General features: G+C 36.9%; 1 protein-coding gene across 3 annotated transcripts in view; it reads right to left on the bottom strand.

Annotated features, from left to right (window-relative positions):
- Positions 1-26,446, bottom strand: part of MLF1 (myeloid leukemia factor 1) — a 32,990-nt gene that overhangs the window by 1,706 nt on the left and 4,838 nt on the right. For 2 of the 3 annotated variants that reach the window (XM_045851371.1, XM_045851372.1), the window contains exons 2-6: positions 13,669-13,819; positions 5,884-5,967; positions 4,718-4,846; positions 1,895-2,054; positions 170-308 (exon numbers count right to left, since the gene is read on the bottom strand). In XM_045851371.1, the coding sequence (XP_045707327.1) occupies positions 170-308; positions 1,895-2,054; positions 4,718-4,846; positions 5,884-5,967; positions 13,669-13,819 (663 nt within the window). Of the gene's footprint in view, positions 1-169; positions 309-1,894; positions 2,055-4,717; positions 4,847-5,883; positions 5,968-7,641; positions 7,684-13,668; positions 13,820-26,446 lie in introns of all 3 variants that reach the window. The other variant, XM_045851370.1, reaches the window with a different exon arrangement.

The raw sequence follows: 26,446 nt of genomic DNA, 5'->3' as shown, positions 1-26,446 counted from the left end.
GTGGTATACCCAGATATAATGTAAAATTACATATTTCACAAAAGATACTGTTGACAACAAGCCACTAGGGATGTTGATGAGAACTTCTTGATGACAGAGGTAAAATTACATAACCTTTTTTCCTAAGTCTTCTTCAAATAACACAATTTATTTTAGAAATAATGTTTACCTTCTTTTAAGTTCTCGGGATCCTGAATTCTCATGCCCAACACCACGCATCCTGCTGTTTTCTAGATTGCGCCACTGTCCCCCTGGTTTGTATTTTAAGACCTCATTTTGCCACTCGTCATCAAAAGCATGAGCATCACCTACATTCAATATGGAAACAAAGGGATAAGTATTAAGGTGTCAATTGTCAGTGAATGCCTTGCTTCTTACCCACTTCACTCTACCCTGATGTTTCCATCCGCCTAACCTCAAGGTAGAGGCAGGAAACTGCTTCAACTATAAAGGTTCTGAGTCAGGGTAATATTGCCTTTTCTGTTTGTTCCTCTCCTGTTCCTATTGACAATTTTGTTTTTGATGATCTGGTTTTTCACGTACTTGCCTGGATATCATATTATTCTACCTAGTGGACCACTTGACCCAATTCACTAACTTATAGTCTTTCCAACTGGGTTTCCCATAGTGATCACCTTTTTCTCTGCAGGTAAACACTCCGCCTGTGGCCAGCACTTCCTATTAACCTCACCATTTTCCTACGTCACTTAGCCTCACAAACTTCTGTTTCAGTGTCCGAAGGCAGGTCACCCACCTCGACTGTCAACTTATGTTATTATGAGATAGGTAATCTATCTTCCATAACAGCAGCAATAGGTAAATGACAATTTGCATTCTTTCAGATTACCTTTATCATAATGTACCCTTCACTAAATTTTTCTTCAACATGTTAATTACGGTGAAGTATTCTGTATATATTTCAACATGACACAATTATAGAGATTAAAATTACAGAAAGGTAAGACATTGTGGCTTTCATCTCATTACACAAGAATAAGTTTATCAAACTCCAACCCTCAGAGAAATTCTTTTTCTAAAATTATATAATAATTCAAATGCTTTACTATGATAAAATATATTTATTCAGGATGTTTTCTGAATACAGGAGATGAATATAACTTAAAAACAACAATGATAAGAGTTATGATACAGGAAAGACAAGCTCATTCAAGAATGAATATAAAATCTAGACAGAGAAGATTTTCTTGATATACACATAATATATTGTATATTTATAGTACATATTTCTAACAACACCAGATATTAAAATCTTATCTATATAAAAGTTTAAGTATCCAACAATATGGAACCTTTTAAATAAATTATGGCCTACTCATGATAAACTTTTAGAGGTAACCATTTAGAATGCTTTGAAAAATATAGATGACTGTTCATAATCATAATGGAGAATTCAAATAAGCACAATATAAATTATAAAGATAGTAAAATATTAACTTTGAAAAAGTAGGTATTTATACATGAAGTTATTAAGAAGAAATATACTCAATATTTTGGATTGAGATTACAAATAATTTTAATTTTCTTCTTTATGCTTTTTTATATTTTTCAAATGTACTTCTTTGAAAATCAGAAATATTTTACACTCATTTTGCTTTCTGAATCTTACTAAATAACAATTCAAAATATTCCATTTCCCAAATAGAAAACAAAAAATAAATGATACCAAGCATTACCAAAGCTTACTATAAAAACAGGTCTGTTGTGAATTATGAAATCACAATTATATTACTTTGATAAAGTATTTCGTACACTTTCATAAACTACCTCAAAATGACATCTTATGAAACATTTCTATGAAACACGTTTAAGGTCCACCAGTACAGATGCTACTTTGACTTTAAGAGCAGGAATGCCATCTTCTGTGATAACTTACTTTCATTCATATTGATGAACTCCTGGTTGACCTCTTCATCTCCAGTCTTGTTGTTCTTTGATTTTTTAATGACATGAGCTCGGTCATGGAGATGATGGCCAATAGCCATTTTTTCTAGTCCACTGTCAGAGTCTCTCAATGCCTTCCTAGTTTCCTTTATCTGTAAAAGTAAAAAATAAAAATTAGCTATTATTTATTATTATCTTTCTTTTACATTTTATTTATTTTTAGAGAGATGGGAAGGGATGGAGGAAGAGCAGGGATGAAACATCGGTGTGTTAGAGATACACTGATTGGTTGCCTCTCACATGTCCCCAACTGGGGACCCAGCCCGCAACTCAGGCACGTGCCCTAACCTGGAATTGAACTGGTGACCCTTTGGTTCACACAGCAGCACTCAATCCCCTGAGCCACACCAACCAGGGCAAAAATTTAACTACTATTTAAATATATATAGAATGGATATAATTCTAAACTCCTCAGGGACTGTTTACTGTAAGGATAAGACCCTCTAGTAAAAATAAACAGTAACTCTACTGGTCTAAAAATAATGGGCACTCAGTTCCACTACCAACCTGCAGTAAAATTATGGTAATAGTTCTGATATTTCCTGAACTGCTTGAAATTAAAATGTCTAGGACAAATAGAACCAATACAATTTAACCTTTTTCAAAAGTGCAATCAAATATGAGAACAAAGAAAAGCAATGATATAAAACATAGTGCCTTCAACACTGCCGTTACGCATGTGCTGGACCAGATGGGAATGCATCTAGCAGCGTGCCTACAAGTGAGAGCAAGTAATGACTCAACAGTCAGGTCGGTGGGGCTGAATCTCATGATTCCCACCTATGAACTCTATGGGTTATTAGAATAGCCCAGAACTGCTAACATGGTCTGCTGTGGGACATCTCATTTATATTCTGAAGCATGTCACTTACAGCAAGGTGAAATTACGACATCTGAGATGAATTAGCTGCACCATTGCAAAAGCATGATTAACAGGTATGCCTTATATGTAAGAACTGAAAAATGAACCACTCACATCATTGGAAAGGCAAATCTATTTTTTTTAATATAAGTACTAACGAAGATATGGAGAAATGGGAACTCTCATACCATTTTGTGGAAGCTGACTGTTTCAATCCCTGTGTGACAGTAATTTAGTAATTTCTAATGAAAATGGTGCAAATCTCCTACAAACTAACAACACCATTCCTAGACCCTTTGCACAAAGAGACATGTTTAAATATGAATAAATAAAAAATTAGAAATGCCTAATTGCTTATCAGTAGAAAAATAGATTTTAAAACTGTGGTATATTCATATTTTGGATACTGTTAAGAAGGCAAAGAAACCAGATATACACATATCTACTTGAATAAATCTCAGAAGCATATCACCGAGCAAAGTCAAGTAGTAGAGGACATGCAATGTGAAGCCATTTATATAAAGTTTAGAAACCTGAAAATGATTCCTTATATTGTTTATAAAGCATATGTAAGTAATAAAATTGTAAAAACATGCATAAGAACAATAAATTCCAGATGCAGGATAACAGTTCTGTTTGAGGGGGAGAAAAGGAAAAGGGACCAGGAGGGAGGAGTACACTGGAAGCTTTAACTGCATCTGCAAAGTTTTTGCTTCAAAAGAAAATAAAAAGAGACCATTCAAAGCAAATAGAGAACCACTGCACACAGGTCAGAATGGCCATCATAAACAAACCACAAACAGTAAGTGCTGACGAGGCTATGGAGGAAAGGGAACCCTAGTGCACTGGTTGGTGGGAATGTAGACTGGTGCAGTCACTGTGGAAAGCAGTATAGAATTTCCTCAGAAAACTGAAAATGGAACTGCCTTTTGACCCAGTGATCCCACTGCTGGGATTACACCCTAAGAATCCTGAAACACCAATCCAAAAGAACCTATGCACCCTGATGTTCACAGCAGCACAATTTACAATAGCCAAGTGCTGGAAGCAACCTAACTGCCTATCAGTAAATGAGTGGGTCAAAAAACCGTGGTACATTTACATAATGGTATACTATGCAGCAGAAAGAAAGAAGGAGCTCCTACTCTTCATGACAGAATGAATGGATCTGGAGAATATTATGCTAAGTGAAATAAGCCAGACAGTGAAAGAATAATACCATATGATCTCACCGATAAGTGGAACCCAATTGACAAACAAACAAGTGAGCAAAACAGAACAAGAGACATTGAAATAAAGAACAAACTGACAGTAACTGGAGGGTAGGGGGGGATAACGGGGAAAATCAAGGAACATGTATAAAGGACCTGTGGACAAAGCCAAAGGCAGGGAGGATTGAGGGTGGGAGGTGGGTGTGGGTGGGGCAGGGGAAAGTGTTGATGGGGATAATGGAGACAACTGTACTTGAACAACAATAAAAAACCCAGAAAGAAAAGAAGAAAAAATGTGATTTGACTAAACTGGGTGAAAGGAATATGGGTATTTATACTATTCTTTATATCCTTTCTGTCTAATTGTAATACTTCATGAGTTAAAAAGTGTATTTGCTTCAAATATATTAAAAGTAGACATTTATTTCATGAAACAGAGACTTCTTTTGGTGTCTATGCAACTGTCAACATGTAATGGTAATAAACATCAATAGATATTTACATGAAAAAAATGTGAGATCGTGGAGACAAGAAATGCCTCATTGTTCTCCACAGTAACATGGGTCTTCTCCCCTCCAAATGTCTGCAGTACCAGGTCGGATTTTAATAATTAGCATTTGGCACAGGCGCTCTACCATTCCACAACTTTATAAAGCTCGAAGAATGCTTAGAAAATACTCACTCCCCCTGGAGCCCGACGGGTCTGAGTTGAGGCCTGGAAAACCTTTGGTGGTTCGTCTCCTACTTTGGAATAAGTCATAACTGAGGAAGAAGTAAACGAATGTCCATTTGGATCCATTGAAAGGTGATCCTAGAAATATAAATTGTAAATCCAGAGAGTTTAGTCAAATATGAAGAGTTGGTGTCAGAGAACTGAAGCAAGTAACAACACTGACTGGCAGTTCTGCTAAGGACACTGCACCATCAGTACGGCATATCCAATGGCACCCCCAGGAGGGGCCTAACTTCCCTCCATTTTAGCCACCAGTTCCTGCTGTCCTCGTGAGGAATAATATGCGATTCACTCGAAGATCCTTAAGTCTTTGGGACCTAAGACTTTCAGCTTAGATTTAAATACATTGTAGACGCCATGATACTTTGAGTCAGTGGTTGATGCTCATGTGCCAATTTGCCCACGTTGAGCCAATCAGCTGTATACCAAGAGTTTATACCTCCTGTGGGTACCAGTTTGCTGCATTACTAAAATTGCTCTGAAATGATCCTTAGATTTCAAAGTAGATGACTAAAATAATATGGGTCTTTTTCATATCAACTCAAGTAACCATTTTGACATTAATATTATGAGCAGAAAAGTAAGAGAGTTAGTACTAGTTTTTAATAAGTATTTGGACTATATGAATCCATTCCAATGTCTGAACACCATTCCTGAAATTTCTATTATCAGATTTTTTCTTAAACACCCAAACTTAAATTCTTAGATGACATAATTCCTTTTAAGTAGACATGTTATAAAATAATTTAAAAAATCTCAATTCATATAAAATGTTCCTTTACAGTAGTGGCCTTCAGCAGAACAAATTCTTTAGAGGTTGCATTTTTTTCATTTTGAAAATTAATGCTGTTTTTTCAAACTTGTAGGTTGTAAAATCAATATTGTGGGTTGTGACCAAGATTTTGAAAATATGAAATAAAATAGAAAATATCAGCACATACTGTAAATAGTATGATCATTTACTTATAAAATATTTTTCAGGTATATTCAGGATCATGATATAAGATATATTTTTCAACTACTGTGTACTGTGGTTAAAGAGAGTTTGAAAGCCACTTTAAAATCAGGTACCAATAACTGAAAACAATGTTCCCATCAATTTCTTTAGTACTTACAAAGTTTCTTTGTAATTCCTGCATACTGTTTCGCATATTTAACATCATTCGGTCCATGGCCTGAAAAGGGTTGACATCTGTACGCTACAGGGTATTAAGAAGGATGTTATTAACTATAACGCAAAAGAAACAAACCAACCTTTCCAAAATTTTGTTTCTCAATTTATGCAGCAGGATCTCATGCAGTAATTGTCCAAACAAAGATAATTTAAAGACTGTATGGTGAAAATGATTTGTTAAAGAAAGAATTAAAGGATACACAAAATGCCAAACAGCCAACTTATAAATGATTAGGAGGCCATAATACTATAAATACAAGCATACATACACACACATACAATTGTATCAAAACAGTTTACTCTTGTATTATTATGTATTAACTATTGTATTATTTTCCATAAGAACTGCAAACCTACTTTTGCCCCATCCTATACATGCAAGAGCATATAAATATACATACACATATCATTTGTCAACTTGCTCAAAACATAATTTAGTTAATATTTAAACACAGAGTGATGTATTCTGGACTGGAATAGCTCTAGCCATAGACTAGTCTTAAAATCTTTCCTTCTTCCCTCTCCTAACACCCCACCACACAAATAAATAAAACTTGGGCATAGACACCAGTGTCACCTCCTCCAGTACCACATGGCTGACAGAAGCAGAGTCAGCCCTCCTTTCCATCATTGTAGTGTCCGAGTAATAGGAGTTAACTCACTCTACTAACAGGCCTTGAATTTGCTGCATACCATCGACGGCTCAGTAGGGCCTGCCTTTGAAGCACAACGTATATACTCTTGTAGGAGGAAAGCTAAGAATCCTCCAGAACAGTGGTTTCTCAATCAAGAGAGATTGTGACTCCAGGGGCATTATCCAGGGAAATACTCAGTTTGTTTGTCACAGGTGAGGAGGGTGTACGACTGGCGTGTAGTGCAGAGAGGCCAGGGATACTGCTAAACATCTTACCCCTTACGACCAAAGGGTTACAGCCTTTTTTCTGTCTGTGCTCCCACAGCCTGCTGAACTTCCTGTCGTTTCACTGATGACTCTGTGCTATAACTGCTTCTTTTCTTCATCATTTGTCCCACTAAAAACTTAGGTCAGAAAGGACAAATGTGATAGGTCAAACTTTAAGGAGACAAATAGTGGAAGTCTGGCACAAGAGAATTTAAAAAAATTTTTTTTCATGAGAGTACAGATCCATCCATAGGAAATGTTCCAAAATCATGCTGCTCTCTGCTACTCCTCGGATGGCCTTTAAGTGTATTAGAAACTAGGGTCACAGAAATCAGGACCCAAGCCCAAAGAAACAGGTGGGAGAAGGGCGGGTTGCAGAGCAGGCATATGTGGACGTGGGAAAGAAAAAGCAGCGTGAACAAATCGCCAACAGGAAGCAGATGATCTGAGCTTTTCCAGATGTGCCTCTGTCTACAGCCTGGTGCTTTTCCACCCTTTGGAGAGTCACCGTGAGCACGTCTCCAACTTCAGTCCCTTTTGTGCATCAAGTGAATGTTCATTCATCTACTAAAATGTCCTTTTTATTTTTGAAGACTAATTTTATACAGGTTAACAGGACTTCAGAAAACACATGCCGAAATGCTCTAAAATAAATTTAATACATGAAACGGGTTTTCAGTACAAATACTAAAAAGCCACTATAAAAGTGAAATTGCATGCCAATTAAATTTGCCTGAGTTAATCAAGAATAAATGTTAGAAAATATTGCTATAATTTTTTATGTCTGATGATACGAACCATAGCACCAAAACTGCCAAAAGGCAGAAGAGAACTCCTTGCCTAGAAAAAAAATCCAATTAATTTTGGTTATGATATTTATTACATAATAATCCTTGAAAAAAGAAAGAAATGTACTATATGCTCACATAGTTCAGTGCTAATAAAATTACAGAACCTCTTAATCAAACAGAACTCAACATATATTTTTTCAATTCTCTGTTCATTATTCATTGAACAGCCTCACAGGAGCCTGGTGGCCAAACAGGGGAGGCCATATATCACTTTTAAGTATGACCACTCCAGTATTTATTAAAGGCAGTTGAAAAAGTATTTGCTATAGATTAAGACATAGATTTCTCAAAGGAAAAGCAAATTCACATCAATATTAATTAAGACATAATGTACAATAATTAAGATTGTATCATCTTTCCTTTGCTTAGCTATTTCACATTTTTAAAAGGTCAATTAATCTTGCCTGCAACTGATTAAAAATAAAAATTTATCTACATTAATAACACTTCAAAAAATTAGTAGAGGTATTTGACAAAAAATTTAATAAATACCTCCTAAGAACTAATTTGTTCAGTAAACAATACAGACTTCAGAAAGAATCTCACAAACAGATTTAAAAGTGTTTATGGTCTTTGTAGGGAAAAGAATGTAAAGTATAAGAATGTTAAGATGGAATAATCAAATGTAATAGTTCAAAAATTATACTCCTCAATAGGTACAGATGAATAAAAATAAAATTGTAAATATATGTCTATAAATTAAAAACTTTCATTACTTGAGAGTTTCAAATGTTGAAAATAAATTTTGGATTTCTGGGTAAAAGCTATATATAGTCAGTGATAGATAACTTTCTTCTTGTGTAACAATGTTGGAAAATAGAGAAATCTGTTTAAATTAAAAATTATATATCAAATTATTTATACTTAGATTGTGTATCTACAATAGTAAATTCCAAACTGTCTTGAACACACCAATAACATTTCTCTTTTTATTTCTTTTTCAATGACTCTGGCACCATCACTCAATCTAAATGTTAGATGTTCACAAGTCATATCTTCAATTATAAATTGCCTAATTAAATAAATTTTAAAAACTTCCAATCAAAATGGTGGCATAGGTAAACATGGCTCACCTCTTCACACAACCACATTAAAATTACAAGTATATTATAGAACAATATCACTCAGAATTGACAGAAATAGAGTTGAATAGAAGTCGGACAACTATGGAATTAAACCACCTCCATCCAGACTGGTCGGAGAGGTGGAGATGTAGAACAGGCTGGTCCCACATCCACGTGTGATAGATAAAAATTTGGGAGGGATATCTCGGGAGTGAGGAGGCCCAGCCCCACACCAGGCCCCCCAGCCCAGGGTTTTCCAGTGTCAAGAAGATAAGTTCCCATAACTTCTGGCTGCAAAAACCAGCAGGGAGTGCATTGGTGGAAGAAACTTCTGGAGTCGCAAGCATACTTCTTAAAGTACCCACAAAAAACTTACGCAGACTCCCTCGCTCTGAGCTTCAGCACTGGGGTAGCAGCTTGAAAGGCATACAGAGTGGAAGGGAAGTGGCTGGCATCAAGGCAAGAGCTGGGGGACAGCTTTCTCCCAGACAGAAAGGAGGGCAGATACACAGAGCCAGCCACCTGAGACCCCATCAACCTGGCTAACACTGTTTGCCTCACCCTGGAAATCTCAGGCTCCATCCCACCCAACTTATAGCTGTTAAAAGTAGCTTTTTCCATAAGAGTGGCTGGTCTGGGCTCAAGCTTCACAACTTCTTATACCCTTTCAAACATATAACAGCCGGCCTCAGTGAGGCCCCAGAGATACCTCAGCCCCCATACCTCTTGCTAAGTGGCCCTACGCAGGGCACTAGCAGAGCCAGCCTAGATTCACAGCTTGGCTTTGCCTGGGAATCTCCAAGCCCAGCATAAGTAGCAGCCATCTCAGATTGCTCCATAGCTGAGGCAGGGTGGCCCTGGAAAAACATAGGTGGGGGCTGACCTTGGCCTGCACCACCTGGGAAAATCCAGGCCCTGTGCACCTAGTGGACAGTTACAGACCACACTAAAGTACCAAGACCCTGCCCCTACACAGCTGATCCTCCACAGAAGGTGGAGGTTTGTGGTCAGTGGTCATAGCTAATCTTTGTAACTGACTGGCCTGGGTAAATCTCTCCCATTGATCTGCCAACATCAACCAAGTCTCACCTACAAGAGAAGGGTATACTTAGCCCACACAAAAGGCACATATTGAGTACCACGATTGGGTGATAAGGGAACCTGTGTGACTGGACCCTAGAGGACACCTACTACATTAGGCCACAATACCAAGGCAAGGAGTCATAGCAGCTCTACCCAATACATTGAAACACACACAGGAAGGCTGCCATATTGAGGAGACAAAGAAACATGCCCAAATGAAAGAGCACATCAAAACTCCAGAAAAAGAGCTGAAGAAAGTGGAGATAAGCAATCTATCAGATGCAGAGTTCAAAACACTGGTTATAAGGATGCTGAAGAAACTTAGTGAGGACCTCAGCAGTATAAAAAAGACCTAGTTAGAAATTAAGGATACACTAATTGAAATAAAGAATAATTTACAGGGAAACAACAGTAAAATGAATAAAGCCAGGAATCCAATCAATGATTAGGAACATAAGGAAGCAAAAAACAAAAACAAAAAATAAGAAACAAAAAAAAACCACACAAACAATCGGAATAACAAGAGGGAAAAAGAATCCAAAAAAATGAGGATAGTGTAAGCAGCCTCTGGGACAACTTCCAGTGTTCTAACATTTGCACCATGGGGGTGCCAAAAGGAGAAGAGAAATAGCAAGAAATTGAAAAGCTAATGAAAGAAAACTTCCCTAATATGGTGAAGGAAATAGACATTTAAGTCCAGGAAACACAGAGAGTCCTGAACAAGATGGATACAAAGAGGCCCACTCCAAGACACATCATAACTAAAATGCCAAAGGTGGAAGATAAAGAGATAGTTTAATTGCAGCAAAAGAACACCAGTTACCTACAGGAGAGTTCTCATAAGACTGTCACTGATTTCTCAAAAGAAACTTTGCAGGTTAGAAGGGACTGCCAAGACATATTCAAAGTCATGAAAAGCAGGGACCTACCGCCAAGATTGCTCTACCCTGCAAAGCTATCATTTAGAATTGAAGGGCAGATAAAGAGCTTCCCAGATGAGAAAAAACTAAAGGAGTTCATCACCACCAAACCATTATTAATATGAAATGTTAAAGGGACTTATTTAGGAAGATCAAAACTATGAACAATAATATGGCAATAAATACATATCTATCAACAACTGAATCTAAAAAACAAACTAAGCAAATGAGAAGAACATAGACAGAATCATGAATATGGAGAGCGTTTTGATGGTTGCCAGATGGGAGGGGATATAGGGGTGAAGAGGTGAGAGGACTGAGTAGGACAAATAGGTATTTACAGAATAATGATGGGGATGTAAAGTACTGAATAGGAAATGGAGCAGCCAAAGAAATTATATTCATGACACATGGACATGAACAATGGTGTAGGGATGCTTGAGCCAGTGGAGGGTGCTGGGTGAAGGGGAGTGAAGGGGAGTAAAAGGGAAAAAATTGGGACAACTGTGATAGCATAATTAATTAATTATAATTAATAAATAAATAAAATTAAAGATTAAATTATTTAGTTTTACACATTAACCCACCCAAAATGGAGAACTGCTTTAAAACTAGTCCCATAAAGAAATCATGAAATGAAAAAAAAATGCTCTTAAGACAAACACAAGAATATCACATAGCTGATGCTTCTCCTACTCCTGTGGAGTCTGTTTTCCCTCATAATATGGCTGATGAAGATGACAAGTGTCAGAAAGTGGGCCAAAAATATTTTTTTAAAGGATCAAATGTCTATTTTAAATATATATTCTCATCTACTATGCTTAAAAGCATCAGCATAATTTCTTATCGCTCCATCAAAACACTCTCATTTTAAAACATAACTTCATGAAAAGAGAGAAAAGCTTTGTATAAATTTTTATTAAATTTCAAATAGACCATCCTGACCTGTGTGGCTAAACTGATTGGGCATCATTCTACAAAGCAAAAGGCTATTGGTTCGATTCCCGGTCAGGGCACATGTCTGGGTTGTGGTTCAGTCCTGGTGGGGGTGTGTATAAGAGGCAACCAATTGATGTTTCTCTCTCACTAGATGTTTCTATCCCTCTCTTTCTCCTTCCCTTCCTCTTTCTCTAAAATTCAAATAACTAAAATCCTAAAAAATAGGTCAAATAGATCAGGAGAGTTAGCATGTTCAAAAAGCCTCTTGTTTACTTGGCTGTGCTCTTTTCAAACTTAGTGGCACTGTCTTCCATCTTCTGTAGTCAATTTCTAATTTTTGTTTTAAGCACAAGTATCCAGGAAAGTTAGATTAATACTATCTCCAGTGGATGGTGACCAGCATGATTACAGCTGATGTGGACAGGCAGCCTTTATAAGAACTTTACAGCTGAATTAAACACAGATCTCCCTCCCATACTTACAAGGGGATAAAACGGTCACTTCTTGCTTCTTTCACAAAGCTATGAATAGCTCATTTATGCACATAAATACAAAACCCTGTATATAGCCCTACTCTTTCCTTCTTTTGGTTATAAGCAGATATACAAGGTATTTCAATGCTCATGTGAAAAATAAAATTTCATAATGTCACATTTGATTCTTCTGCCCTCTTTGATAATTTTTCCCTGAATCTTAATTTTAGACACTAATGGAAACTGATAAAAGTCAGTCTCTCTCTCTCTCTCTATATATATATGAACACCACTATTCACTAATTATAGAAAACTAATTAGAATGTGAACAATATATTAGAATATGTATATAAAAAAGAATGTGAAGATACTTTTATTTAAATGGCAAATGTAATTCTATCCATCAAACTTCTTAGTAGTATTTAAAATGTTTTGCTCTATTTAAGATGATTGCCAACAGAAAATATAAAAATGTTTTTTTATGAAAGATTCTGGAGCTTTTCTAATTGACTGATTTAATGTTTACTAAGTTCCAAATATCTACATTTCACCTGCAGATTCATCTTCATAGAAACTCCTATGGATTTGGTATTCTAGAACTACCATTACTGAGGCTCAAAAACCAATAGAAATAAAATAAACAGAAAATAGTTAAGATATATAACTATCTTGAGGTTTGTTTTTGTGTTGAGTATGTTTGTAATCTTCTAGCTTTGCTCTCAGACAAGACTCATGAAAATACACTGAGGTTAAGCAAGACTTGATATAGTTAAAAGTTAATCTAAGTTTTAAAGGTCTGAAACTTAGACTGACTTTGAAGAAGTCAATTGACTATGAAGATGATTGGATTTTCCTTGTCCAATAAAGATAAAGCATTATGCTATAGCTTTGGCTTCTATTTTAAAGTGGAAAAAAGAAAGTGTTGTAAGGGACAGAAAGGATATTTCTTTGCCTGTTCTAATTTAAGACAGGCGAACAATTCTAAGGTGAGGACAAATCACATATATACATGTGAAAAATAATGCTTTAAGTTTGGCTTATAATATATAACGCTGTGATCCAAAAAGTTTTGGTAGCACTGTGAAATGCTACACAGCTACATTTCATTGTGAAAGGGTTCAGCTTTCCAACAGGTCCCTCACTTTATAGAAGAGTTATTTCTATAACATATGCACTAGCCATATCCTAGCCTGATAGATATATTCTTCTTTTTTTTATAATTTTGAAGACTTTTTTAAAGATGTTATTTACTTATTTTTAGAGAGGGAAGGGAGGGAGAAAGAGAGAGAGAGGAACATCAATGTGCAGTTGCTGGGGGCCATGGTCTGCAACGCAGGCATGTGCCCTGACTGGGAATCAAACTTGCGATGCTTTGGTTCGCAGCCTGCGCTCAATCCACTGAGCTATGCCAGCCAGGGCTTGATATATTCTTCTATAATACTGTTCTTCAAATTCTGACAGGACCTTCTCACTAACATTAAAAGAAAGAACTTACAGTCAAGTGATTTTCCCCATCATCATCGTGTCCTGTACGACTGCGAGCTCTTCTTCTGCCATCGGAGATGCTAAGCAAGTCTCTTCCAAAAGGTTCAGAAAAACTTCTCATCATCTGTCGCATACTTTCTCGGTGAGCATTAAAAGAATCACTGTTGAAAATACATATAATCATGTAAGAATAAATGTTGGAATTTGAGCGATAAGTAGGCAAATACTACAAAGAGGTATTTTGAAGTAATATGTTTGTTAAAAGAGACAAAAGGGACAATTGAGGAGAGTAGAACTACCTCATAAAAACTTGCTAGTCACGAATACAATTATAGACAATGGAATTAGCTTGTAAAAACCTACTATTCATAAACACAAAACTGTTCTATTTCTTATTCCCTGTAATTCACTTATGTATAATAATAAAAAGACACCTTTACATGCCTCTTATAAAATATAAATGATAAACACAAAGGAACACACATCTGTTAGCACACGCCTGCACTGAGGGCAATGGCACAAAGACTGGAAAATTCTGCTACCAGGTAGAGACCACCACGGGCAGTCAACAATATAAATTCTAGTCAGCACTGATAAAGAATGCTGGCTTATTACTTATTTTTTAAGTTAAATGTATTGGGGAGACATTAGATAATAAAGTTACATAGGTTTCAAGTGTACAATTCTACAATAAATCCTCTCTATATTGCATTGTGTGTTTATTACCCAAAGTCAGATCTCCCTTTTACCCTTTACTATAGCCCCCCACCCTCCTTTCCCTCCAGTAACCACCACACCGTTGTCTCTATGAGTTTTTGTCTGTCTTGTTTGTTCATTTGCTGCTTTCAATATGTCCCAAATATATGAGTGAAATCATATGGTTTTTGACGTTTTCCATCTGACTTACTTTTTTTATTGTTTGATTACAGTTGTCCCAATTCCTCCCCACCCCCAACCCCCTGTTGCTTTCTCCTGCCTCTGTCTGACTTATTTGCTCGGCATGGTGCTCTCGAGATCTATCCATGTTGTCACAGATGAAAGTACTTCATGTTTCCCTATGGCTCAGCAGTATTCCATTGCATACATGCACCGCATCTTCTTCACACAACCGTCTACTGAAGGACACTTTAGCTATTTCCACACCTTGGCCACTGTAAGTAATGCTGCAGTAAACATAGAGGTACACATACCTTTATGAATTAAAGCTTTCAAATTGTTAGGGGAGATACCAGAAGAGGGGTTGCTAGGTCATATGGTAACTAAATTCTTAATTTTTTAAAAAGATTTTTTAAAATTTATTTTTAGAGACAGGGGAAAGGAGGAAGGAAGAAACATCAATGTGTGGTTGCCTTTTGCATACTCTCTACTGGGGACCTTATCAGGAGTTCATTCATTTTTATTGCTAGGTCCATTGTATAATGTGTATATGATTATATCACAATAAAGTAACAAAACTGTGCCTAGGTTTATGCTATTATGAATAAAGCTTCTATAAACATTCATGGACTGATCTTTGTGTGTACACAGTTTCAGTTCTCTTGAGTAAAATACTTAGGAGTAGGATTGCTGGATTGTATGGTAAAAGTGTGTTTAATTTTATAAAACAGGGAACTGAGAGTTCCAGGTATGCTACATTCATGCTGACACTTGGTATGGTCAGTCTTTTTAATTTTAGCTATTTCAGAGGTGTTGTAATAATATCTTATTGGGCTTTATTTTGTATTATTTGTCATTCATATATCTTCTTTGATAAAAATGACTGTTTGATTAAAAAAACAGGTTGTCTTATTAAGGATTTGTATTCTAGACTTTTGATATCTGATATCTGATATCTGATAAGACTTTTATCAGATATATATTTGTATTTTTCCCAGTCTTGAACTTTCTTTTCAATTTTTTAAAAATTGTTGTTCAATTACAGTTGTCCTCATTTTCTCCCCATTACTCTCCCCTGCCCTACCTACTCCCACGTCCCACATTTAATCCTTCCCCCGACCCCTCTGCCTTGTCCATGGGTCCTTTATACATGTTCTTTGATGACCTTCCTCTTCTTTCACCTGTTATCCCCCTCCCTGTGCCCCTCTGGTCCCTGTCAGTTTGTTCTTTATTTCCATGTGTCTGGTTCTACTTTGCTTGCTTGCTTGTTTTGTTGATTAGGTTCTACTTAAAAGTGAGATCATAAGGTATTTGTTTTCCACCACCTGGCTTCTTTCACTTAGCATAACGCTCTCCAGTTCCATCCATGTTGTCATGAAGGGTAGGAGCTCCTTCTTTCTTTCTGCTGCATAGTATTCCACTGTGTAAATGTACCATAGTTTTTTGATCCAGTCACTTACTGATGGGCACTCAGGTTGCTTCCAGCACTTGGCTATTGTAAATTGTGCTGCTATGAACAGTAGGGTGCATAGGTTCTTTTGGATTGGTGTTCCCGGATTCTTAGGGTATAATTGCAGCAGTGGAGTTGCTCGGTCAAAGGGCAGTTCCACTTTTAGTTTTCTGAGGAAATTCCATAGTGTTTTCTACAGTGACTGCACCAGTCTGCATTCCTACCAACAGTGCACTAGGGTTCCGTTTTCTCCACCATCTCGCCAGCACTTGTTCTTTGTTGATTTGGTTATGATGGCCATTCTGACTGGTGTGAAGTGGTATCTCATTGTGTTGAGCATCCTTTCATGTGTCTCTGGGCCCTCTGTATGTCTTCATGGGAGAAGTGTCTGTTCAGGTCCTTTGCCCATTTTTTAACTGGATTGGTTTCTTAACATCAACTTATTCAGCCATATAGCCATGAATTTTTGTTCGTTTTTTTTGTGTTCACCAGACTATGACCTTGTGCAGTAGTTATCCCTAACTTAGTTTTCTATATGTCTTTTCTTTCACCTTTGTTTCTCTAATCCCAAATCCTTTTTTATATTTTTTCAATTAAAGTTCCCATTCAATATTATTTTGTTTTAGTTTCAGGTGTACAGTATAGTGGTTACACAGTCACATACTTCCCCCTGAGATTTGAAACAAAAGAGAAACAGATTCATAGATAGAACAGACTGACCATTAATAGGGGATTTGGAGGTTGGGTGGAAAATGGGAAGGAATTAAGAAGTACAAATTGGTGGTTACAAACAGTGACAGTGATGTAAAGTACAGCATTAGGAATATCATCAATAATATTGTAAAATCTATGTACAGTGCCAGGTGGGGAACTAATTCCAGTTCTCATAACATTTTACATATCTTTATAAGTTGTATTTGATTATTTTTAGAATATGAAGAATAAGTAGAGCTTAAAAAGGAAAGAATTGTAAGAGGAAGGTAAAAGTAGACAATCTAAGGGGAGTAAGATAAAAGAGTAATTTATGTTGATTATTCTATTGTACCTTCTTGGATTTCCCATCTGAAAAGTTAAAAAGTTTCCATTTTTATTTTATATCTTCTAATATGGGACTGCAGTATTTACTTTTATAAAATGTTCTGATATAATTCAACTTAATTTCAGTTAGGAATATTATAAACTTGATTATTTAGTCTGCCAGACTAATGAACCTACCATATATATGTGTGGTAGACAGCTTCTAAAATGACCCCTGATGCTCTCCCCTCACTAGTGTTCATGCCCTCACATCGTCTCCTTCCCTCAAGCACGGGCTGGACTTATTGGCTTCCTTCTAACAGAATACAACAGAAGTGATGGGGTGTGCTTCCAAAGTTAGGTTTTTAAAAAGACTGTGGCTTCTGCTTGGGTGTTCTCTTAGTGGGATGGCTTACTCTTGGAGAAGCAGCTGTCTCTTGTGGGGCAGCCCTGTGGAGAGGCCCACACAAATGAGCTTAGAAGCAGAGAGTTGAGACCAGCCAGCAGCCATGTGAAAGAACTTGGACATGCATTCTACATCAGTCAAGCCTTGAGATGTCACAGGCTTGACTCACGCTTTGTTTGCAGCTTCCTAAGTAACTGTAAGTCAGAACCACCCAGGTAAGCTGCTTCTGAATTCCTAACTGACAGGAATTATGACATAAGTATTTGTTTTAAGCTAGGTTAAGCAGCAATAGATCACTAACACATGTTATATCCCAAAGAGCAGTGCATAGCACATTTAAAACTCCCTTCATTCTAAGTGTTCTATTTTGAGAACACTTAGACTGGAAGAGAAATAAACACAAATCTATAAAAATAAGTAGTTTACCAGTAGGTCTGTTTCTGCATCTTAAGAAAATGTTCTACAGATTTTTCACAAAATTTTAGGCTATATTTGGGATCAAATGAATTAAAATATAAGATTCTAAGGCATAAAACAAACCTTATTTGAGGGTGGGGCTGTCAGACAGACTGAGTCTCACTCTAGAGCAGCTGGAAGTGAGGTACGAGAAGCCCATGGAACTGTGGACCGGGACACACGGGTTTCGTGTGTTAAAACACCTGGGCCAGAGAAGAACCAGCCCTGGTGTAAAGGAGCACATCCACCCTCCTGATCAAGAGTCCCTAAGGAAGAAGCTCAGAAGTGCAGGCACTGTTCTCGATGGAGGTGCTTCTCTCTTGTAGCATGTATGCAGCTGAGTGGAAACTCTATTTAAGAATGGTAAAGGGCTCTCCCCCAAATGATGGAGAGACGACCTGATATACAGGAAAATTAAATAGACATTTTAATGCATACTGTGTGTTAAGCACAGAGGCTGATTACAGGTCTGGAGGAATTTAGAGTCTGACAGAGAAGTGAGACTTACGTTTTAAAATTAAGGTTAAAAAACTTGGACATTGTAGTTTACTACTGCTTCTGTGAAAAATTACCACAAATTTAGTAACCTAAAACAACACAAATTATTTTCTTACAGCTCTGGAGGTCAGAAGCCCAGAATGGGTATTTCTGGGCTAGAGTCAAGGTGCTGGCAGGGCCCTGTTCCTTGTAGCAGGGGACAGACTGTGTCCTTGCCCTTCACAGTTCCTAGAAAATGCCTGTGTTCCTCGGCTTGCAGTCCCTTTCTCCACTTTCAAAGCCAGCAGCATAGCGTCTTCAAATCTCTGAGTCTTTAATATTTAAAGGACCTTCCTTGTAAATGGAGCCCACCTAAATAATCCAGGTTACTATCCTGTATTAAGGTTAGCTGATTAACAACCTCAATTCCATCTGTAACTTTAATTCCCCCTTGCCACGTAAAATAATGTATTAAATGGTTCTAAGGATTAGGACATGGACATCTTTAGAGGGTCCATTAGTCTGCCTATGATGGATATATTCCTAAAATCACATTATGTAAGAGAATTCCAACGGTTCCTGCCTGTCTACATAAAATAGTCTTGGAAGATTGAAATGCTATGCAATACAGCCTGTGATTAACCTGGCACTAGTACGCTGAATGAGATTTCTATGGAGGATGATTAAGACAGTGATAAAGAACATAAACCTGAGTTAGGATAAGCCAACAGGGATTTTGGAAGCATCAGTTCCTGAAGAAGTATCCACCCCAATGGCAGCATACTCTCTGCACTAATGGCCTGATTTGTAACTGTTATTTCCTGTTACAATTCAAGGGAGCTTTTGAGGTATTATGAAGCCAGTAAATGATTGCAAAGTTAAAAATAAGAATTTATGAACTCCATAACAAAAAAAAATAATTTTCTGTTCCTAATGTAGCAAAGAAGCTTCTAGTATACATCCCTTTCCTGATACCATCTCCTCTCCTTTATCACTGAGAATAGTCTGTCATTTATACTTGTGTCCTTTCATTCACTTTATTTCTTTACAAGTCCTTTTTCCTTCCTCTCACCTCTGAATTAAAACTCCCCAAATCACCCTAACTTTCCAATTACTGAAACCCAAAGTTTCATTCCTAATCCTTGAATTCTCTGCAGCATTTCTAATCTGAGGAACAATATACTATTCTGAGCCTTGTTTTATACATGTCTCCTCTAAAATCTCCTTGGATAGTTCAGTTTCCTTCTTGTCCTCGGCACCGCTTCCTGGTGCCACAGACACATTACCGCTGTTTCAAAATCAAAATCTGGGTACCCTTAGCCTTGGGCGGACGAGCAAGCCTGGACCTGCCTGCAGGGGCCCACGGTCATTTCCCGCCTCTCTCAGTCACCCCTTCTGGTACTCCAATGTGCTTTACAAATGTTTTTTAATTGTGAATGACCTTAGAATGTTGAAAAGCACTGCCCACCAAAAACATACTTTCTCTGTGGACTATTTCCTTTAATTTGAACATGCTTAACAATCACTAGAGGTACTTAATAAAATGCAGATTCCTGCAGCAGACACCCGGGGATTTTTGGTTCAGCCTATTTGGAGCATAAACCCGTAGTCAGGATTTTAATAAGCATTTTAAGTAAACCTAATGCAGACGTTTCAAGAGTAAACACTAATGAATAAACACTAATCTACTCTCCTCAACCATTTTATCTGGAACCTTTGCTTCAATTTCTGCTTGTTCTGATGCCAACGGTATCCATTTATTTAACAAATACTCACTGAATAGCGATGTAAAGGACACTGTGCCAGGCAGTGGAAACGGAGCCCTGACTTTTGGAGGGCCACCGATTTTCAGCTTCCTTTTGGCCAGAAAGTCGTAATACTTGCTAAAGTATTCAGAGTATACATACAAATAACAATAGACTGATTATTGAACATTTGCCTATTTCTATCCGAATAAGTCTTTAAACCTAACATTTCTAACACTGCCTTTTTCCCTAGACAGCTTTTCCTCTTTGTATCTCCATCTCCATCACAAGGACTGCTAGGTGGAAAAGGTGAAGGGATTAAGGGGAAAAAAACTCATAGACACAAAAAGCTCATAGAGGGAAAGGGGGATGGGGGAGGGAGAGGAAGGGAAAGGCAGGGGATAAATGGTAATGGAAGGACATTTGACTTGGGGTAGTAAACACACGATACAATATACTAATGACGTGTTATGGAATTGTACACCAGAAATTTATGTAACTTTATTAACTAATAAATTCAATAAATAACATTTTTAAAGAAGGTTTGTAATATACAGTTGCAAACAAATGAACAAAAATTAATGTATAAATGCTTATAAATGTACAGAAAAAAAATCCCAGGAGGCTATGCAGCAATCTGATCAGAGTGGCTGTATTCTGGGAGAGTTATAGGTAGTTGAGGGCCAAAGGTGGAAGTCCCTTTTTTTTAACCTTATTTTGTTCAAGTATAGCACATACAGAGAAGTGCACAGATAATGTGTACAGCTCAAAGAGCTTTTCCCCCAACTTAAACATTTTTAAATGTACAGTTTGGTGGTATTACGTATATATTTACATTAGTGTGAGGAGGGAGTCTCTTAACCATGTAGTCTTCTGTACCTTTTGAGTTTTTTTATTACATATTCCAAAGATACACTTTTGAAAATGTAAAGCACCTTGGTACTTCATAAAATAAGGTATTAATTGCCAGATTTTGGATGGTACTGAATTTTAAATAACTTTTTTCATTTTTAAAATATATTTTATTGATTATGCTATTACAGTTGTCCCATATTTTTCCCCTTTGCCCCTTCTGCCCAGTACTCCACTTCCTTCTGGCAACACCAGCCCTTAACTCATGTTCATGGGTCGTGCATATAAGTTTGCTGGCTTCTCTGTTTCCTACATTATTCTTAGCATCCCCATCTATTTTGTACCCACCAATTATGCTTCTTAATTCCTGTACCTTTTCCCCCCAATTCTCCCCCTTCCTCCTCCCCGCTGATAACCATCCATGTGATCTCCATATCTATGATTCTGTTCCTGTTCTAGTTGTTCGCTTAATTTTTGTTTTTTTTAGATTCAGTTGTTGATAGTTGTAAATTTGTTGTCATTTTACCGTTCATAGTTTTGATCTTCTTTTTCTTAAATAAGTCTGTAACATTTCATATAATAAGGGCTTGGTGATGATGAACTCTTTTAGTTTTACTTTGGGAAGCACTTTATCTGCCCTTCTATTCTAAATGATAGCTTTGCTGGATAGAGTAATCTTGGATGTAGGTCCTTGCTTTTCATCACTTTGAATACTTCATGCCAGTCCCTTCTTGCCTGCAAAGTTTCTTTTGAGAAATTAGCTGATAGTCTAATGGGAACTCCTTTGTAGGTAATGCTCTGCTTTTCTCTTGCTGCTTTTAAGATTTTCTCTTTCTCCTTTACCTCTGGCATTTTAATTATGATGTGTCTTGGTGTGGTCCTCTTTGGGTCCAACTTGCTTGGGACTCTCTGTGCTTCCTGGACTTGTATGTCTATTTCCTTCACCCAATTAGGGAAGTTTTCTTTCATTATTTTTTTCAAATAAGTTCTCAACTTCTTGCTCTTCCTCTTCTCCTTCTGGTATCCCTATAATTTGGATGTTGACACTTTTTGAGATGTCCCAAAGTCTTCTTTTTTCTCATTTTTTGAATCCTTATTTCTTCATTCTATATTGGTTGACTGTTTATTTCTTATGCTACAAATCATTGGTTTGAACCCTGGCTTCCTTCCCTTCACTGTTGGTTCCCTGTGGATTTTTCTTATTTCACATATTGTAGCCTTCATTTCTTCCCTTATTCATTTGCTGTACTCAATGAGTTCTCTGAGCATCATTATCACTGATGTTTTGAACTCTTGCATCTGACAGGTTGGCTATCTCCATTTCACTTAGTTCTTTTTCTGGCGTTTTGATCTGTTCTTTTAATTGGGCCATATTTCTGTCTCCTCAATTTGGCAGCCTCCCTGTTTGTTTCTGTGTACTAGGTAGAACTGCTTGGACTTCTTGTCTTGGCACACCTATTACTTTGTAAGAAGTGGAACCTTAGGTATCAGCCAGGGTATGGCTTTGCCACTTCATGGTGCTATATGTGCAGCAGGGGCTGGAGAGGGAACAATGCTTCTTATTGGAACTTGTCCTGTTTCCAGTCACTTTACCCACTCCCTGTATGTGGTTGGTGCCCCACTTGCTGCTTGCCTGGTGGTGGTTCCCGGAGTGGGTGGGTTTGCATAGGTTCCAGGACGGTGGGAGCCCTTTGAATGAACTCTCCTGAGAGACTGGAGGTTTCTTCCCCTAGCCCAACACCTACTGGTTTTTTTTTTTTATAGCCAGAAGTTATGAGGCTTCATTTCCTGGTGCTGGAATCCTGGGCTGTGCAGTCTGGCCTGGGGCTGGGATTGCTCACTCCCCAGGTGTCCCTCCCGGTTTTTATCTGCCACACGTGAATTTAAGACTGCCCATTCCACTGGACACTGCTGCCTGGCCACCACCACACCAGGTCCTTTCCCCAGCCCCCCATCTCTGCTCCTCCTACCCATCTGGATAAATATTTCTTCTTTAAATTCTTGGTTGTTGGATTTCCATACAGTTTGATTCTCTGGCAGTTCTGGTTGTTTTATGTTTTGAAGTTGGTTGTGATCCTTCTTATGGCTGTGTGAGGAGGCAAAGCATGTCTATGTACGCCTCCATCTTGGTCAGAAGTCTGCATCTCATTTTTTAAAGTCTTAATAGTGCATGTATAAATATGGAAAGTTAAAATGGAAAAAAACTCCTGTAATTCCAAATCAAATGTATATGTTCAGTCCAGCCTGTAAAAAGTTTTTCTTTTATAATAGTAACAAAGATTATTTTGTGGCAACTCTCACTAAAATGCTATTAAAAATTATGCCTATTTATCTCATTCAGTGAAAACTGTAACATATGTTGGCTTGTCAAATTTCAGTGTTCACGATAAGATGCTACTAAGTTTTGTTTTGATAAATTTCGTATTTCCCAGCTGTTACTAATTAGGCATTAGTTAAAATATGCTAAGGTAGATACTGTACTCTAAAAACACTAAGTTGTTCTGAGGCCTTATTGCCTTAAGTAAACTTTAACATAATTACTGAAAATTGAATGGAGAAATTTGTTTTGTAGAATGCTTTAAATGATTAAGTTGATTTTATCATAAATCGTGTGAAGTTATGTAAAAGATTTTTTCAAAACTACTGAGGTCAACTAAATTAGATTGCTGCTTTGCAGTTCAGAAACGTAGTATCTCGGCAGCGAAGTTTTACTAAAAATAAAGAACAAGGAGTTAACAGTTCAGCAATCATAATCTAGGCTTTTACTCTGAAAGCTGTGTCATTTCCTAGGTACATCTGAAGATATTACAAAGTATTAAGACAAAACAATAAATAAAAAGATGAGCATTCTCTAAATAACTCTAATAAGGAAGTTGTATGAGTGTCTCCTGACTCTCTTGTTCTACAGATCTCTTTATTCTTGTGCTACACCAGCTGTTTTAAAGGAAACTGTTAAGTAGAAAAAGAAACGTAGTTATGAAACATTGAAATAACTAGCAGGAGCTTTGCATGCTTGACGGGATGACAATGTCCAATCACCTCTGCCTTAGGACCACTATGTGGTTGATAGTCCACATTTAAAATTTTTTAACACGTCAGGACTCTCGCTCCTCCATTTGTGCTCCTGCCACAGCCCTTTTGTCTCTTTTATAGTGACCCATGTGGGGACACTGCTCTGACACTCTCCAGCCTCCTTCCTGCTCACTGGAAGATTTTAGGCAGAGCCATCGAACGAAAGAGTTCGCCAGTGACTGCAGATTAAGGGTGCTCTCTGTGCAAGGGGACAGACAAATTTCAACAGGAGTGCAGAAATTAAATCATTCTTAACTGAATTAGTAACTGGGTCAGAATGAAGGGACTCTTCAGTTGAATGTTGGGTATTAACTGGAGAAACATAGTTGTATTAAATTCAGTTAGGAAATAAAGACACAAGAGCATTTGGTTTATTTAGACATTATATTTTATATCCTTTTCAATGAGAAACATACTCTAACATATTAAGGAAGAAACAAGTATAGATATTATACATGCAATGCATAAAAATATAAATAGGTTCATTTTCCATGAATTCTTGTGGGATTTTTGGTTTTGGATTTTTGTATTATTGATAGGAGTGTCGGGCACCAAAAATTTAACAGACTACCATTCCTAGATCTTCTACCTGTTAAAAAATGTAAGAATCACTCTTGCAGCTGAATCACAGGTAACTTGCATTATGGGAAAATGATACACTTTAAAAATTAAATGGATCAGTGGTGCATAACGAGCAGCTTACATTTTAGGGCACTTCTAGAAAACAGGAAGTTGTTTTGTGTTTTTCTAAGTCACGTTCTGAAGATCAAAAGTTACTTTAAAATTAAGGAATCAGAATTTGGTGTATCTCCCTACCTTTTACATTAAAAAAAAGTTTCAAGTAGTTCTAAGACCCTAACTGAGTTGTCTAAGAAACAGTTTCTAATTCTTACCTCTAAAACTAGATTATTCCAAAGTATTTCATATCTCAATGATAATGTCAGATGATACCATGCAATTGGATTCTTGTTAATTTTGTTTGATGTGATTTAGTGTTGTGGTTATGTAAGAAGATGACCATATTTTTCACAGATAGATGTATTTGGAAATACACAGGGACATATGGGTGAGATGAAAAAAAGTCTGGAATTTGCTTTTAAAATACTTTGGAGATAGCAGTTATAGAGATGGATCAGCAGGTGTAGATTTTGAAATTCTGGATATTTAATACATAGTATTGATATAGTTATACTTTTGTAGTATATCTTTAAAATTTTTATCATAGAGATATCTTTAAAGAATAAACAAGAAATAGAACTATGGAGAATTAAAGGAAATCATAACCACCTGAGATATTTTAAGTTTTTATTTACTGATCTTAGAGCAAAAAAAGAGGAAGGGAAGGAGGGAGAAAGAGAGAGAGAGATGGGGGGGGCGGAGAGAAACATCTATTTGTTGTTCCATTTCTTGATGCAGTCATTGCTTCTTGTATGTGCCCTGACTGGGGAGCAAACCTGCAACCTTGGTGTGCTGGCAGGACATGCTAACCAGCTCAGCGATGGGGCCAGGGCCCCATCTGATATTTTAAAATGAACCATTCAAAAGAAAGTCCTTTTGCTTAAAGCTCTATAATCACTGGATATTTAGAGCTTAGAGCATGGATACAAGGATGGAGATTAAAATATTGAAATGTTCATTCTTATTAATATGCAGTTACTTTTCCCTATAGATATATGGATGAGATTCAACTGCAATGAAGAAAGATACTTCAGGGAATACTAGGTTTTGTACTATGAATAAATGAGTATAGATAGCTATTATTTTCCTATAGAAACATAAAATTTAGTGAGATTTATTTTTCCAATTGCATTACAGTTGGGCCAGAAATCCTACAACTAAACGTGGCTAATTTAAAATGTTGCCCAGGTTTCTCTTTATTTGAACAGGAGTAGGTGTATTTAAACGTAGGGCAAATGCTAAAAAAAATTCTTTATTTTTTGAGTGACATGAACAAAAGGCTGCCTGTTGGAAAAAGCATTAATATAAAAGTGAGCTTACAGCCTGGCTTTTGCACCTGTCTGAGCCATTCAGGAAGAAATCTGGCTGGATGGACCCTTAAGTAACTTCAACTTCTGTCTACCTAGAACAGCAATGGCTTAGAGAAAAGACTTGACAATTCCTCTTATTCTAGCCTGAATTCTTTTTTATCAAAGCCAAAAATCTCTTGTGGTAGTAAACAGTTGTTTTAATATGTTTTTAATTTAACCTAATACAGAGTTTATCAGGTGAGAAGTTAATCATTTTATGTTTCTATCTATTCATATTGTTCTCTTTTGTAAATTAGTGTTTCATTCTTTCAAGAAAAATTTACTTATTCTATTATGATGGCCACACTACTTTTTGCAAGACCACTGACACAAACCATAGCCAAACATAATGACATTTGATACTAAAAATAGTTTTTCTACTCCATATTATTAACCCATGACAAGCTAGG

Source organism: Phyllostomus hastatus, unplaced genomic scaffold (assembly GCF_019186645.2).
Source record: "Phyllostomus hastatus isolate PE091 unplaced genomic scaffold, TTU_PhHast_1.1 phas_contig_86, whole genome shotgun sequence".
Classification (NCBI taxonomy): domain Eukaryota; kingdom Metazoa; phylum Chordata; class Mammalia; order Chiroptera; family Phyllostomidae; genus Phyllostomus; species Phyllostomus hastatus.
Note: the sequence above shows the minus strand (reverse complement) of the source record. Positions and strands in the feature narration are given on the sequence as shown.